The 17,707-nt window shown below is 41.7% G+C and overlaps 1 protein-coding gene across 4 annotated transcripts in view; it reads right to left on the bottom strand.

Annotated features, from left to right (window-relative positions):
• CAMSAP1 (calmodulin regulated spectrin associated protein 1) overlaps positions 1-17,707 on the bottom strand; it is a 170,166-nt gene that overhangs the window by 32,935 nt on the left and 119,524 nt on the right. For all 4 annotated transcript variants that reach the window (XM_033960900.1, XM_033960901.1, XM_033960899.1 and 1 more), the window contains 2 exons: positions 4,429-6,820; positions 831-967 (listed from right to left, as the gene is read on the bottom strand). In XM_033960900.1, the coding sequence (XP_033816791.1) occupies positions 831-967; positions 4,429-6,820 (2,529 nt within the window). The remainder of the gene's footprint in view (positions 1-830; positions 968-4,428; positions 6,821-17,707) is intronic.

Below are 17,707 nucleotides of genomic sequence, written 5' to 3'. Positions count from 1 at the left end.
ATTTTTTTTAATTTCAAAAGCTTTATGAGTGTAACGTAATACACAGACCATGGCTGATCCATCCCAATATTCAGAAGATTCTAACAACAATGATCTTTGAGCATAAAGGACATGTTTGTAGGCTTTCTTTATTGTTGACTTAGGATAACTTCATTCTTCAAACCTTGGCCACGTCTGGTGCTCATTCTTTAAATTCTTCAGTGGTGGTGCATAAACGATGCAGTCTCAAAAATTGACTAATTGGCAAATTGTTCTTAAGATGTCATGGATGAAATGATTTGTAGAGAGGCCACGCGCAGAGCCTAGCAGGGCAGGAAGGGAGCGGGAACAGAGTGCAAAGTCAGGCAGGGTAGGGAGTGGGGCAAGGTGCAAAGTCAGGCAGGGCAGGGGAGGGAGTGGGCCAGGGTACAGAGCCAGGCAGGGCAGGGTACTTGAATATTAACCCCATCCCCGGGTTTATATTTGAGTCAACCTTTTTTCTTCCTTTTTTTGGGGGGGGGTAAAAGGTTACCTCTGTTTATATTCGGGTTGTCTTATATTCGAGTATATACAATAGGTTCTTTGAGGATTGCCATACCTTAAAAGAAAAATCCAGCAGATGAGGTAGGTAAACTTTCAAGACCACACAAAATCCTTCTTCAGCAGTTTAAGGAGGCCAATAAAATATATGAAAGCTCACATATCTCATGCTCTTTGGGTAATTCTTATGCAGGTCCAATAAATGGTTACACAGACTACAAAGATTTCACATTCCCATGTAACTTTTTAAAGGAATGAGGCGCTCTCAGATTATGCACATATTTTTGAGACACTTAAATCTGTTTGTTTACCGAGCGTCATCTCGCTTCTGTTCAACTTCTGCCTCAAGCATCTGTTTCCGGATACGAGTCTCTTCAGCCTTGCGTTGCTGTTTCAATAAGAAAGCAGCACGTTTCTTTGCTAGCTCATCTTCTGCTTTTTGTTCATCCTGTGTTAAACAGGAAAAAAGCCCATGTGAAAACAACTGACAAGCAAATAAAATCTACTAAAGACAGTTATATGTGCTATAATACAAATATCAAAATTCCGTATATACCATATTTTTCATTCCATAAGACGCACTTTTTTCCACCCAAAAGTGGGTGGAAATCTCGGTGCATCTTATGAAGCGAACGTACAAATTTTGTTACCCTCCCCCCGTACCATTGTAAAACCTGTCCGCCACCACTGCACCACCTTTCTAAACATACCTGCCCGCTGCACACCCTCCCGTCCATCCATCGTCGTCGTTCCCCTTTTACCTGGTGGTCCAGCGCCGTCTTTTTTCCTGGCCAGCGGCAAAACAGATCAGCAGCGCAAACGTCAGGAACAAGCTTTACGCTTTCCCACTCGGTTCTACGCTGTTTTCTGAATGGCTGCAACAGGTTCTTGCGGGATTCGCAAGAACTTACGGCAGCTATTCGGAAAGCAGCGCGGACCCGAGCGGGAGAGCGTAAAGCTTGCTCCCGACGTCCATGCTGCTAATTTGTTTCGCCACTGGCCGGGAAATAAGGAACTCGGAAGAGCAAAGGCTGCCGCAGCAGGTAGGGAGGGAGAGAAGCTGGCTGGAGCTGCTGGACAGAATATAAAAATGATTGGAGGGGGGGGAGGGAGGCAGGCTTGCCTGGGGCTGGCTGGCTGGTTGGCCTGGAGCTGGCTGGATGGTTTGGGCCTGGCTGGCTGGCTGGTTGGCACATAAGCTTTACAGAGTGCTAACATAAATTCAGGGGGAAAACCCTCCTGGCAGCCCCAAGGGACTCCCTGCCCCAGCAGGGGAGCCTGCCATACCTTGCCCCTGTATTTCCAGAACAGGGGGGAAGGTCACCTGAGGTAACTGAGATGAAGGAGGAGGTTCCTGCCGAAGCTGGACCTGAAACTGCCAAAATCGGAGCTTTTGCGGCCTGCCGTGTCTGAAAAGCCTGGGACTTTCTGACACTGAGGCCAAGGAACCGACTGACGCAAAAAGGGAATCCCCAGCTGTTCTGGTGGCAAGGGAATCCTTTCCTTTCTGACCGTCGGTGGCTGGGGAACCCTCCGCGTGGGTGTCGGGGGAAGCCCGGGCTTCCCCGTGATCCAAAGCCGACTCACGAGGTACATGCAGCGGGATGCCCTAGCCGCCAGTATCCGCTGCCGATGAGGCTACCCCACCGCTCCGGCCTGCACAACACTTGCACAGGCTGGCCGCGAGTACCTCGTGTCTGGAGCACAATGAGCATTTTATCCCCTCAAATGCTCATTGTGCTGAAAACCGCCCTAGCTGAAAGAAAAATGCCGGTTAGATGAGAAAATGAGAAAAACACCTAAAGACATACCTGTTCTTGAAATACGTAGGTAGTGAATCTGCACAATCTCTCCCATCACAATCTCTCACCTCAATCCCCCCATCACAATCATTCCCTTAAACTGCTAGCACTATTCATCAACTATGTAAGTTCTACTCTATTTGTAGCATCTTTCTAATCACTGTAAACCACATAGAACTTCACGGTTCTGCGGTATATAAATTGTTATTATTATTATTATTATTAAAATACATTAAAAAGGCAGTTTTAAGGGGAAATGAGCCCTTTAGACTGGCACATCTCAGGATTTTGTCTTTTTTTTTTTAAACAGAACAGACTCCACGGCTCTCAAAGCTGGAGGGCTGATCAACCAGGGGGCCAGGCCACCGGCTGAGGCACCTCTATAAAAATATGGGAAGGTGGGGGAAGGGACCCAGCACGAGACCCGCTGGGATTAACACCCCCAAAGTAGGACAGATCCCTAAACAGGACCCGTCCAAGCTCTATCCGGCACTAAAAGGGAACCCAGGAGTCCAAAACAAAATTCCAACAGTACTAAGAGGGGAACCAACCAATCTAGTTTTACCCAACTATTATGGTGACTGAGACAGACTGAGCTGCTAGGCAGATTCTAGCCTGATGTACAAGTTTGTGCTCAGTCTCTACCTGTTGGTAGCAGTGAGGCATATAACCCATTCATAAGGACTATACCAGTTTTTAGGCCTTTCAGGTAGCAATGCTAATCACACATGAAGACTACCAAGGCACCAATTAATGGTTATAGAACTGGCAGGTTACAATATTTCACACACAAAAAAATGATCGCTATCAATGTATTTTCATTTCTGATGGCACTTCTGCAGAACACTAAATTATTTTTTAAATATCTGGCACTCTACTGTAAATGTTTTATAGTGCTGGTAAGTACTTAACATAGTGCTTCTGACCTCACACTTACAGTACATAGACATGCTGAATGCCACCTACCGTGTTTCCTAGAAAATAAGACAGTGTCATATTAATTTTGGGCCAAAAAAAGGCACTAGGTCTTATTTTCGAGGATGTCTTATTTTTTTTTCATGTAAAATGATCATCTCTCCCTTCCTCTCCTCCACCCCAATTCTTCCTATTTCCTTTTTCTCCCCCACATGTGCAGCATCTTTCCTCCCCTCTCACCTATCCTCTTGTGCAGTATCTTTCTATCCCTCCCTTCCTCCTATCCCCCTGTGTAGCATCTTTCTATCCCCCCACCACCGAACCTCCTCACCTCTCCCCAACCCATCTCTCCCTCCCATCTGAACAGCGAGACAGAAAGAAATACCTTACAACAAACCGGCAGCGTCGGCAGCAAACTAGACAGGCTGCATCACGGGCTGGGCCATTCCTCTACCGTGTTGCTGATGATGTCATCAGTGATGCGGCAGAGGAATGGCCCAGGCTGCAAAGCAGCCTATCTAGATTGCTACCGATTTGTTATAAAGGTATTTCTTTCTGTCTTGCGATTCATATGGGAGGGAGAGATGGGCAGCGGGGGGGGGGGAGGGGGGAGAGGGAAGCGCTGCTGCCGGAGAGTAGGGCTTATATTAAGACCTACCCCGAAAATCATTCTAGGGCTTATTTTCGGGGAAACACGGTACTATTATACATAGATAATTAGATTTTTATATTAGAGTTAAGTTTAAAACTCTGGGTGCTATCATACATATTATATTTGAAATAAAGACAATTACCACCATAGAACTGGTTTTAGAACTGAACAGGATAAAACTGCAATATACATATAGAAGTAAGCACTTAGAAAATATAGTGCCTACTTTTATGCAATAGAGATAAGGATGTTTAAAGGAATGGAACAGAGATGGAGAATGGCCATAATGTGGACAGGATCAGCACGTGCAGGAATCAACCTACAGCTTTATACAAACATAAAGTTACTGTTATTTCAGGGTAGATTTAAATTTTTTTTGTATATTTTAAAAAAGACAGCAAGTGTGTGTCCTTTCTGTGCATTCTTTCACAAAACTACCTCCACTCCAATGTTGACATCTTGACATTTGTGCTCCTAAATAATTTTGGACTCTATAAACTTTTAATTGTAACCAATGTCCTATTAAGGAAAAGTTTTTACCTTGAAGAAAAATCCTACACCAGACTTCTGATCTTCACCACTTATGTCTGCAGAGACTTCAAGATTTTCTATTTCATAGTCGTCTTCTACATCTCTGAAATCAGATATGTCTACCTCAATGAGGTTAGCCTTATTTTTCAGCGGTTCATCTGCTGGTACATTTTCTTTTCCTGAGTCATCTGAAGATTTTGACCCCATAGCTCTAGAATTGAAAGCTTCTTTACTAATTTGCTCAGCAATAATATTTGCATCCTTAGAAGTAGACAGTACAAACGCCCTGTGATTGCTTTCATCATGGAGTCTGTAACTTCCAACAAGACGCCCTTGGGAATCACTACCTGGGTCTGGACTGTTTTCAAAACATTCTGTTTGTATAGTACATGGTTTATGAGATGTGAAAGTTCTGAAATGAGGTGATGTTCCTAAATTCTGTGTTGGAGTGACTATACGGGAAAAATTCTGTTGTTTGTCCTTAGAAACCTTAAGTTCAGTTGGTCGGTTTACACGAGGGGTTCGTCCTTGACCAAGCCGAGGTGGTTTACGACTGGTGCCCATGCCCGTGGGGGAGAGCAGCTCCACAAAGTGAATAGGTGGTTTTATATTTTGGTCCAGTGGGTTACTTTTAGGACTTGGTGTTGGGGATTTCATAAGAAGCTCTTGCTGTTGAGATATTTTTAATATAGCCTGCTGAAGTGTACTAATAGTTTCATTTAGTTTTTCAATAGAGAGTTCACATTCATTTAAATCCACATCAGGAATAGCTTCCTCTAGAATGCTAGCAGAAATAGCCTTTGTCTTCTTAATGTCCTCAACAGGCTCTCTGGGTCTGTGCTCCACAATTGTTGTTTTATCTGGAAGTCTCATTCCTTTTGCTATGCTATAGGGTTCAATTGTAGTTTCTTTAACATCTTTTAAACAGTATTGTTCAGTAGTCATATTCATAGAAACAGAAACAAAGTCTTCCCCATTTTGACTTGTGTGCTCCTTAGGAAAAGGACATGGTTTTAGTGGCTGAGGAATACCTTCAGTTTTCCCCTTTTTAACAACATTCAAGAAAGCTGCCTTGCCCAACTTTAGCCGCTGCCTAGCAGAAAGTGCTTCCATTTTTTTCTTTTGTGCTTCTATTGATCTTCGTTTTTCTTCCAACTGCATGTGCAGCTGGACCAGTTCTGAAGCTAAAAGATTGGCATTGTCTTTATTCTGCCTGCCCGGGCTCTGTTCTCGTTTTTGTTTCCATGTGGTTAATGGAATAGAATTACTTTCGGAACCATCTGGTGTGGTCTTCTGAGAACTACTTGTGCTTGACTTAGTTTCATAGCTGTTGAGTCTTTGAAGTTTACGTTCCGCAAAGCTAGTCATTCGGACACTGCCACTAGCCATGGAGACACTACTAATTTGGGAGATGGTGCTGAGACACGGGCTTGAACGCCCACTAGCATCATCTTTGTCTTCATGTTCTTTCACCTTCATGTCCTCCTGCAATTTTTCAGACTCTTCCTCACCTATATATTTACGGATGACCAAATGGTCTCCAACTAAGTCTTGCTCTGCTTCTTCTAAATCCAAGAGATCAGAATCTGAATCCTGCCTCACTACGGCCCATGCAATATCAGGGATATGGGAAGTAGCACTTTTTCCATAGCTATTTTCCTCTTCAGCTTCTTCAGTCTTTGCATCATGAAGGAAGAATCCTCCACTCAGTTGTTCCCGAGATGAGGGATCTATACTGCTTGAAGCTATAGGTCTAAAAGCTCCAAGTGTAACCTCTGCTGAGGCTTGCACAGATTCTGTTGTAGCAGCATTAGCTGCTGTTGTAAACATAGAATTAGAAGTAGGCATAAAAGTTCTATCAAGGTCATGGTCTACATGATTAATATTTACTTTCTGATGTGATGAGGTCAAATGCCCATCATTCAGTCTCTTTGCTGTAAAATTCCTTTGGTTTTCCTCACCACACTCCTCCTGTTTGTTAACAATAATTCGTTTTTCCTTTGCTGGTTTCAGCACTGCAGGCATCAGTGGTTCCAAGAAAAAGTCATCTGGTTTGTTTTCAGAGCCCTCTGTCTGTTTTTTGGGAGATCGTGCAGTTGCTATTTGGCTGGGTGCTCTGGAAGATATACTTTGCAAGTCGCCATAGTTTGGTATTTCATCACTTTTAATCATCATAAGCTGTTCATCCTCATTTTGAATGTCTGTATTACTATGCAAGCTTCTTCCACTAGGTTTTACAGATGTGGGATTAGATTGATGCTTTGGAGTCATGCTGATAACATTTGAAGCCAAACTATCCTTACTGATTGATCTAGCCAGGCTAATGCTATCGCCAGAACCAGGATCAACATCACTATCTGTGGCATAATGAAGAGCGAATGGCGGTGGTTGAGACAAAGGTCTAGAAAGGAAAGGGAGAGAAGTTCAATGAGAAAATGTTCTATAATTTATCTGAGTAGGTATTCCAAACAGGGAATATTTAAACCAAACACTACTCATTTTAATTACTTTTAATACATTTTTCACCCATACATGAATAGCTTTTTAGGCACATTATAAATATTAACATGAAATACATCACTTCTTAGTACAATCACAAATTAACAATTAAAGTGATTCAAACAAACAAAAATAAGTATGGGAAAATTAGGCACTTACCTCAATAATCTTTCTAGTAGACTGGCACCTCATTCCTGAACTACTATTATTATTTATCATTTCTATAGCACTGAAAGGCGTACGTAGCACTGCACATGCATCATTCAATAGACAGTTTTTGTTCAGAACTTACAATCTAATGTCCTCCAACTCCCCAGTTTGTAACGAAAAGAAAGGAAAAGTAAACACGAGCAGAAGAAATCTCACATGTAAAGAGACAACTAGGGAGTTGGAGAACAACCCATACAGTGGGAGGCGGAGCAAAAAATTATAATGAGGCTCTCTATATGAATTCTTGTGGGAATAGATTGGCTACCCAAAGGTTCAGGAATGATGTGCCTGTTGCACTAGAATAAAGAATTAAAATATTTATAGAATATGTAGCCATTAAAAAAGTTATTCTCAGTCTTCTGGTTAAAAATTTCCAAGAGATTTTTCAACTACATATCCCTAAAAACAGCTATGCTTAGAAGTGATACATATATCACTTACACTGATATGCTACTGGCTTTTCTAATACAAGTGGTTCACTTTTATAAGCCTATATAAAAGGCTGCTCTCATAGTTGCTCCCAAAGATTTAGCGATACGTATGACATGTGAACAGTTTTGAAAACTTAAGATACTGAATTCATCATGAACCTTCTTAGGAGGCTCCTCTTATCTTAATTTCTTTATGATGATCATTATTATTCTAAAATAATTACGCCAAAAAGCATTTAAGTTTTGCAAAAAAGAAAAGCTCAATAGTACTTCTGGATTACATTTGGAACAGAATGACTCAGAAGTGAGTAGAATACTAACCATCAGAGCTACCTTACTGAACATCTGAATTACCTATTCCCTTTATTCCCCCTGATTGTATCTACTTCTCATAGCAGCTGATCCTTGGGAACATTGTACACAGGGCATTTTGCACAAATTTACTTAAGTCAGCTAAGGAGAAAGCAAAAGGCAGCATAAGATAGCAGAGGAGAACCATCACAATCGAGGAAGCGGCCCTTCACCTAACACAATAGATTACTGCCATTTTGGAAAACAAAACATCACAACTACATATCACGCTGCAGGATAAGAGAAGTCCCTGCTAAACCAGAGACTCACTTCACACAACAGAGGATGATGATGCAAGAAATGGTGACAGAAGATCCAGATTTGAATCTCCATAAATTGAACAAGAGCCTGCATGAGTGCATAGCTGAAGACAATCAGAATTGAAGCAACAACATTCGCATCATCAGACTCCCAGAGTTAGTCTTAGATGGGGGATCTGCTCAAGATCTGCAAGAGACATACCAGTCCAGTTGGGCTTTGATAGGTGCCTCATCTAAACTCCAGAGAATGTACCAATTAGGCCTTAGTAAAGGCACAAGCACCAGATCAAGAACTGTCATAGCATGCATATTAAATCTTGATGAAGGCTTATAAAAAAGTAGGTTCTTGGCAGCTGAATAGGGAAAAATTACTACTATTTGAGGACTATTTGGCACAAGTTGTGGCTGAGCAGCAAAGCTTTTACACCATACTATTCACAACTGTATAACTGCAGGTTAGGATCTGTGCTTCAAAACACTGCTAAAGTAAAGGTTTATTATCAGAGTGCCACCCATATCTACACAACCACTTAGGACTTGAAAATGTTTGTAATGCAATGGGAACTGCCTGGGGAGGTTGGAGAAGCATAAGGCTGCAGAGCTATGGAAATAAAATAAAAACAATCAAATCCACTATTGTTATTTTTTTCCATAAATATTTTACTTAATTTTAAGAAAAGCATTACAACAAAATAACAAAAACAGTATTAATACAATATAATAAATAAGTGTGAAAAAAACCTTTTAAAAATTATTATATAAATAATAAGAAAAAAATTAGTCCTATGGTATCACAACTCTACTAACATACTAACTAATAAAGTATAAGCATTTAATCATTAAATTTAAATAAAACAATCCCATATTTTCTCAAACTGCCACTCTTAACTGTGCATATTTTCTCATATGTACAAGTAGACCATATTCCACCAAATATTATAATCCAATTTGAAGAAATCTAATTAAATATCATTTTAATTGTTATCATATATCATATATTATCTACTATGATTTTATTTTTATATTGTAATTTTTATCATTATGTATATCGCTTCGAATTTAGATGAAGCGATTAATCAAATCTGTATTAAACTTGAAACTTGATTAGATTTTTCAATGTGTTTAACTCAAACTTTAGACTGAACCCCCCTAACATAATCACTGAATAAGTTAGTGATTCTGATATAGAGTAAAGTTGAAATAGTTGACCAAACTTTACTCCAATAAGTAGCTATGTATGGACATTTAAATATCATATGCTCCATAGTTCCAATTGACTCCTTACAAGTCCAGCAAATTTTCCTTTTGAATCATCTATTTTTGACAATTTTAACAGAGTCTATAAAGCCTAATGCTTTAAGATTGCATTAAACTTGCTGAATGATGTGAGGTCATGATTGATATCCATACTGACTTCTATTGAGCTTCATCCAACCTTTTGTCTAAGTCAAATTCCCAAGTACCCTGAATCCCCTTTGGATGTTTGCATATATTAAGTTTCAAGTGATTGTACTATTGAGAACAATTGTACAATTTGATAAAGAAGACAGTGATACATAATCCGATTGCACATCCTGTATCTTACTTTGTGAATGCACTGATTTGATAGATTGTAAGAGTTGAATCCACTTATAATGTTGTGCCTAAGAAATCCATATTTTTCTATTAGAACAGAGAACAGTATCCAATCTTGTTGATATATTAAATGTCTAATCTGCCAAATTCCAGCTCTTTTCCAAATTTTCCAATCAATGGTCACCCCTTGTATTTTGTATACTGGATTATTCAATATTGAAGCCCAAAATGTTTCAATCCATTTGAAATTAACATTTTTTTATAATTCTTGGACTGATGTTTTAGTAGTTGTGATCACAGAAATCCTTCTCAGGTCATACTTATAGAAGTAAATGGTATCATCCATAAGAATGCATCAAACATTGCTTCTTCAAATTTAATCCAAGCAGGCAATGATTGTGATTCTGAAAGCAACCATCTGGAACTTTGTTGAAGTATAAAGGCCAAGTTATATTCATAAAACCTTGAAATCTTTATCCCATTTAAGCTTTTTTAAATCTTATCTTAGGCGGTTTACTATTCGACAAGAACTTTGTGAGCAGTTTCCAGCTTATGATATATTGACCTTTCCAATAAAATGGGCAACATACTAAGGGTGTAATTAATTACGGGCATAATCATCTTGATCGTATCTAAACACTCCCCACCATGACAGCTTGAGTGGTGACCATCTTGCTGTCACCTTCATCTGATCACACACATAAGCAATGTTATATGTAATTGTTTCATCAACTGTCAGTCCAAAGTATCCACCCAGGTACTTAATTTTACAAGGCAACCATTGGAATCCCAGCTCTTTAATCATATGGCCCACATCCGGACAATTCAAAGGCATAACATCCGTTTTTTGTAGTGTTCAGTTTATATCCACAAACAGAAGAGAAACTGTCAATAATATGTAAAATATATTGTAACGATTCTAGTGTAGTTTAATTTCAGTTAAACCACAGGGTACCCCTTTAATATTTGAATTACTGTGTATTGCTATCAATAGAAGTTCCAAAGTCAAATTAAATAGTAAAGGTAAAAGTGGATATCCCTGTCTCATGCTGGATAAAATGGATCAGACATATTATTTATGCATATCCTCATGACTGGTGCAGTATAGAGCATTTTGATCATCTGAATAATTTTCCTCATCATCTAAAAATGAATGTCTATTCATAAGAACATAAGCAATGCCTCTGCTGGGTCAGACCTGAGGTCCATCCTGCCCAGCAGTCCGCTCACGCGGCGGCCCAACAGGTCCAGGACCTGAGCAGTAATCCTCTATTTATACCCTTCTATTCCCTTTTCCAGCAGGAAAATGTCCAATCCTCTCTTAAATCCCAGTACTGTATTCTGCCCTATAACGTCCTCTGGAAGCGCATTCCAAGTGTCCACCACACGTTGGGTAAAGAAGAACTTCCTGGCATTTGTATTGAATCTGTCCCCTTTCAACTTTTCCGAATGGCCTCTTGTTCTTTTATTTTTTGAAAGTTTGAAGAATCTGTCCCTCTCTACTCTCTCTATGCCCCTCATGATCTTATAAGTCTCTATCATATCCCCTCTAAGTCTCCTCTTCTCCAGGGAAAAGAGACCCAGTTTCTCCAATCTCTCAGCGTATGAAAGGTTTTCCATCCCTTTTTTTCAAGTACCTTTCTTATTTCTAATTTTAATGTATATTTTCTGTAAACCGCTTAGAACCTAACGGATGTAGCGGTATATAAGAAATAAATTACATTACATTACATTACATTATCAGACGTGTCGCTCTTCTCTGAACTCTCTCGAGTAACGCCATATCCTTCTTAAGGTATGGCGACCAAAACTGGACACAGTATTCCAGGTGTGGGCGCACCATCGCCCAATACAGCGGCAGGATAACTTCTTTCGTCCTGGTTGTAATACCCTTCTTGATTATACCTAGCATTCTATTCGCTCTCTTAGCGGCTGCTGCGCACTGTGCAGTCGGCTTCATTGACCTGTCCACCATTACCCCCAAGTCCATCTCTTGGGTACTCTCATTCAATGACATCCCTCCCATCGTATAGTTGTACCTCGGGTTTCTGCTTCCCACATGCAATACTTTACATTTCTCAACATTGAACTTCATTTGCCATTTTGTCGCCCATTCTCCTAGTTTGTTCAAGTCCCTTTGCAATTCCTCACAGTCCTCTTTAGTCCGAGCTTCCCTAAATAGTTTGGTGTCATCTGCAAATTTTATTATCTCACACTTCGTCCCTGTTTCTAGATCATTTATGAATATATTAAATAACAGCGGCCCGAGCACCGAGTCCTGCGGAACACCACTCGTGACCCTCCTCCAGTCAGAGTAGTGTCCCTTCAACCCTACCCTTTGTTTCCTACCTGCCAACCAGTTTCTGATCCATCTATGTACGTCTCCATCCACCCCATGGTTCTTCAGTTTCCGGAGTAATCGTTCATGGGGCACCTTGTCAAATCCAATCAAATTCAATCCAATCTAAATGCCTCCTCTGCATCAAGACTCATTCCTAACAATTGTTGTGTATCGTTCTCAGATGCACACAATAATACAGTCATAAACATTCTTATATTATCACAAGAAAACCAGGCAGTCATAAAACCATTTTGGTCTGAATTAATTAAAATAGGCAAAATATGAAACCTTTTCCCAAACCTGGTGTAATCCCTGCGGAGTTCCACAGGGCTCCCCTCTCTCCCCTTCTCTATTTAACGTCTACATGGCATCATTGGGACATATGCTTTCTGACTTAAAATCCATAACCTCACTGACACAACAGACAGAACAACTCACCTCAACTGTTCTCACTAAAGTAGAACAATGGACTACACAATTCAAATTAAAACTGAACCCAGAAAAAAAAACAAAATTTTCTTGGCAAGTCCTAACTACAAGTTAACGAGTTCCTCTTTAAAATTAAACGGGTTAAATTACCCAATTAATTCCACTATCAAAATCCTTGGAGTCATCCTGGACCGATGCCTGACTTTTGAAGACCATACTAATGCTCAGGTCAAAAAATGCTTTTGCACCCTTTGGAAACTTCGTACCATCAAACACTATTTTGACTTCTTCTCTTTTCGACTGCTGGTTCAATCTCTAATCTTAAGCATCTTAGATTACTGCAATATTATATACTTGGGATCCATTAGGAAACCATCATACGATTGAGAGTCATTAAGAATGCTGCCGTCCATCTCATTTATGGTCTCAAAAAGTCAGATCATGTAAGCCCCTACTACAGAAAACTACACTAGCTGCCGATGGAGGCAAGGATCCTCTTCAAGTTTGCCTGCCTCTGCTTCAAAACCATAACAGGCTCATCCCCAATCTACCTGTCACACCATTTTGAATTTCCAGGCACCATTTGCACACGTAATGCCTATCTGTTTGCCTTCCCATCCTTGAAGGGCTGTATCTACAAGAGATTCATTGATAGATCACTGTCGTTCCAAGCAGGCAAATAGGAAAAAATGTCTAACCACCCACATCTCAAATTCACCCTTCTACCAAACCTTCAGGAAATCAATTAAAACATCTCTTTGATAAATTTCTCCGACTCCTTTCCTGCCTTGTTGTATCTCTGAAATACTTCTGGATATACCCGACTACTCTTGGCTGCTAATGTAATTTGAAAGTCTCTTTCTGTAACATCGCTGTCTGTGTACAGTCTCTTCCTCTGTAAACCGCTCCAAAACAGAAATTTTAGGATTTTAGGGGTGGGAGGTGTAGGGCATGCAGGGAAACCCCTTTTAAAGACACCCCCCAAAAAAAAATCTCTCTGATTCACAGAAATATGTGTTGACAGAACACTGCAGCTGGTACTCACTGTAACATGTACTGAATGAGAGAAACTGCAGGTAGAGTTGAAACATCTCACAAGGTGATCCTGTGCCTCAGGGAACTTGGAAAACTGGATTTCAAGTCTTCTGACTGCCCCACCGACTTGACCACCATGGCTAGAGACCTCTGCAACCCATGGATATGTCACGCAAATGCCTGGCAGAGGAACGCAGTCTGGCTCCAATCCCAGTTGCACCTCCATGGAACTGCTCAGGCTGCACTCCACCCAACTAGCGGACGAACCTGGGGTGAGCTAGCTCCTAAGGGAACAGTCCCGGAGCCCTGATTGATGTGCAGGCTGTCCAGGGGGCTTACTGCTGAGCAGGGAACCCCTCCAGGAGCAGACGTTCTCCAACAGTCTGCGATCTTGTACAGTCAAGGATATCCCTGCAGGGAATCACCATAGCATGAGAGTGAAAATTGCAAACGAAAAATACTGAAAGATCACAAAATAAAACACGAGCAGAAAAATAAGTTCCTACAACCTGGCCTGTAAGAAGAAAGACTGATGTACAAAGGCGCATGTTCAATGATGAGGTATGAAAGGGAGGGGGTAAAAGCCTGTAAGATTTTGAGGCTTCCTACAGATCCTAGTAACTAGGGAGAAATAACCCACTGATCCCAGAATAAAGAGGGATCCGATCGATTTGGCACGTTAGACCAGAACAGGGAGTGCTCTTGCAGGCAGGCAAGTCCAGTGTTCAAGCAAAGCAGTTCCTCCCTTTTTTACCAGTCTTTTTCTCAAGAAAGAGGACTGCACAGCGAGAGGCCCCAGGTGCCCTACCTGGAGTCCGCCTAAGGCGAAGCGAAGCCAAGGCGTTCTGGCAGGTGGTTCTCCCCGCCAGGAGAGCTACAGATGTATGATCTCAGGCCCCCACCCCATGAGAAGGGTCCGGGATCAACCCTTCCCTCTTGCATCAAGAATCGCATTCCTCTGGCTCCCAGGGGTGTCCTCCCCTGCCCGGGTTCTGCTCTCTCCCAACAGGAGCAAGAGCCCCTTTCCGGTTTCGTTTCCACTAGCTGTGTCAAGGCCCTTCTCTTCTGTGGGCGAAGCCATTGCTTGCCCTGGATCAGTAGCATAAAATGTTGCTACTCCTTGGATTTTGGCCAGATACTAGGGACCTGCACTGGCCACCATGAAAAAAGGCTACTGGGCTTGATAGACCATTGGTCTGACCTAGTAAGGCTATTCTTACATAGTAACATAGTAGATGACGGCAGATAAAGACCCGAATGGTCCATCCAGTCTGCCCAACCTGATTCAATTTAAATTTTTTTGTTTTTCTTCTTAGCTATTTCTGGGCAAGAATCCAAAGCTTTACCCGGTACTGTGCTTGGATTCCAACTGCCGAAATCTCTGTTAAGACTTACTCCAGCCCATCTACACCCTCCCAGCCATTGAAGCCCTCCCCTGCCCATCCTCCACCAAACGGCCATACACAGACACAGACCGTGCAAGTCTGCCCAGTAACTGGCCTTTCTTATGTTCTTATGTACAAGAATATCTACTTATTTTTTCCTTTAGTCCACCATCCAATATGCTGAATATGAAATAATGAATCCTCTAATGTAAGCCTTTTGAGTTCCATAAATAATGCCAAAGAGAGTTAAAAAAAAATTGTATTGCATCTTCCTTGAGCAATAAACTGGAATTAAATTTCCAAGGGCTTAGTGAACATAAGAATTGCCTGGCGGTCCTCTGGTCAAAGACCAGCGCCCTAACTGAGACTAGCCCTACCTGCGTCTGAAGTTTACATAGACCTATAACTGTAATGATACCAAGGCATGGTCAGACACTGAAATTTCTTTAATTTCTGTCAAATTAATATAAGTTGTAGAGAATGACATGGTGGCAGTTAACTGCGGCTAGCCGCGGGTAACCCGCTGAAATGGTGGGGGGGGGGAAGTGCTCACTGTGGGCACAGGGACAAGGCCATCCACTGCCCTGTGGAGCGGTGAATGGCCTTGTCCCCGCAGTTAAGGGAGGGAAGGTGTGCAGTCACCTCCCTCCCTATGGCCAAATCTATCTCCGTCCCCCTTACCTTCATGGCGCGTTCGTAAAAAAAAAACTTACTGAAGCCGGCGAAGCCTTCCTGCCTGCAGTCGCGTGTGTGTGGGCGGAAGCTTCTTCTCTGACGCAACTTCCGGTTATGTCAGAGGAGAAGCTTCCACCCACACACATGTGACTGCAGGCAGGCAGGCTTCACTGCCTTAAGTAAGTTTTTTACAAAAGTGCCGTGAAGGTAAGGGGGAGGGAGGAAGATAGATTTGGCCATAGGGAGAGAGGGGACCGCACGCTTTCTCTCCCTTATGTTTCAATTCTTTACTAACACGCCGCAAAGGTAAGGGGAGGGAGGGAGATTCTCGGGCCGTGAAGGGTGGTGAGAGGGAAGGGTGGATGCTGTGGGGACGGGGCGATGAAAGAGATGGCAGGGACGGGGCAGTGAAGGGGACGGTAGTCCGGTGACAGGGACGGTAGTCCGGTGACAGGGACAGATATTTTTCCCCGTGCCATTCTCTAATATGTTGTTAGAGATTTACTGATTTAAAAAAAATTATTCAAAAAATGTTACATGTGGCATAGAATGGAAAGTAAATTTTTTCCCTATAGGATGAGTAGTCCTCCAAGGGTCAATCAAATTAAATTACAATAGTAAATCTTGCAGCTTTTGCCAGGATCAATTCCTAATAAACAAACATTGAGATTTCCTGTCCAAGGCTGGATCAAGAATAGAAACCTCCTCTAATGAGAAATGATGATTCGCCATCTACTAATAAAGCATTATTTATATCATCATAAAAAGTAGGACTGTCCTCATTAGGGCCATAAATATTCATAGCTGAAATTGCTCTCTCATTGATAAGCAGATTTACTTTAACCCATCTGCCATAAAGCCATTATAGAAACATAGAAACATGAATAATAATAATAACTTTATTCTTCTATACCGCCATAGTCAGATGACTTCAAGGCGGTTCACATCGAAGAGGGCTGGACAATCAGCGAATTACAGAATACAAGAAATAAGGAACAACATGTTAACTCAAGAAATAGACAGAAGGAAAATATAAATTTATAAGTTTAGTGAGGTTTCTGTTTAGGAGATGACTCTGTCAATGTCCATGGAGATGATGCGGTATATAAACTTAAGGTTTAGTTTAGTACGGTTTTAATTACTCTCCAAAAGGCGCCGTAGGTCAGCCTGGCGCCATTGATGTAATTACCCAGCCGGGATTGCTGTTTACTTGCTTGAAACATGAAAGACAGATAAAGGCAGATAAATCTAGCCTGCCCATCCACAGTAACCATTATCTCTTTCTCTCTCCGAGAGATCCCACGTGCCTATCCCAGGCCCTCTTGAATTCAGACACAGTCTCTGTTTCCACCACCTCTTCCTGGAGACTGTTCCACACATCTACCACCCTTTCCGTAAAAAAGTTTTTCCTCAGATTACTTGGAGTCTATCACCTCTTAACTTTATCCTATGCCCTCTCATTGCATTGAAGGAGAAATTAGGTTCTTACCTGCTAATTTTCTTTCTTTTAGTCCCTCCAGACTGGCACAGAATGGATAGGTATACTCCTCTGCCAGCAGGAGGAGAATGAGACATAATGACTTTTGGCAGTAGCACAACTGGGCTGTGCAGTCCCATCTACAAGCAGTCTGACAAATAGCCAAATAGACACTAACTAGGCTGAAAAACGCAATTATACCAACTCCATGGAGAAGACAAAGTGTCCGGATCGGACCTGGAAACAACATTTTATACTAATTAGAAAAAGAACCTTCAAAAACGTCCCCCCAGTTGGCCAGCTAAACAAGACGAACCAGATGCTGCTGCTGCTCTCATTATACAGTACTACACAACAACCAGGACAAAAAACAAGCCATATTCTTCGCGAAAAGCACCAAACAACACAACAGGGCAGTGTCTGTGCTGGTCTGGAGGGACTGAAAGAAAATTAGCAGGTTAAGAACCTAATTTCTTCAGTGTCCCTCCAGACTGGCACAGAAACGGATGGGATGTACCAAAACAGTACCTATCATGGGTGGGACCCACAAAGGGTTGCTACAAGAACATGCTCCCCAAACATGCCTGAACGTCCACAAGGTAGTGATGGTAGAAATGGAG

The sequence above is a fragment of the Geotrypetes seraphini genome, chromosome 10, assembly GCF_902459505.1.
Source record: "Geotrypetes seraphini chromosome 10, aGeoSer1.1, whole genome shotgun sequence".
NCBI lineage: Eukaryota > Metazoa > Chordata > Amphibia > Gymnophiona > Dermophiidae > Geotrypetes > Geotrypetes seraphini.
Note: the sequence above shows the minus strand (reverse complement) of the source record. Positions and strands in the feature narration are given on the sequence as shown.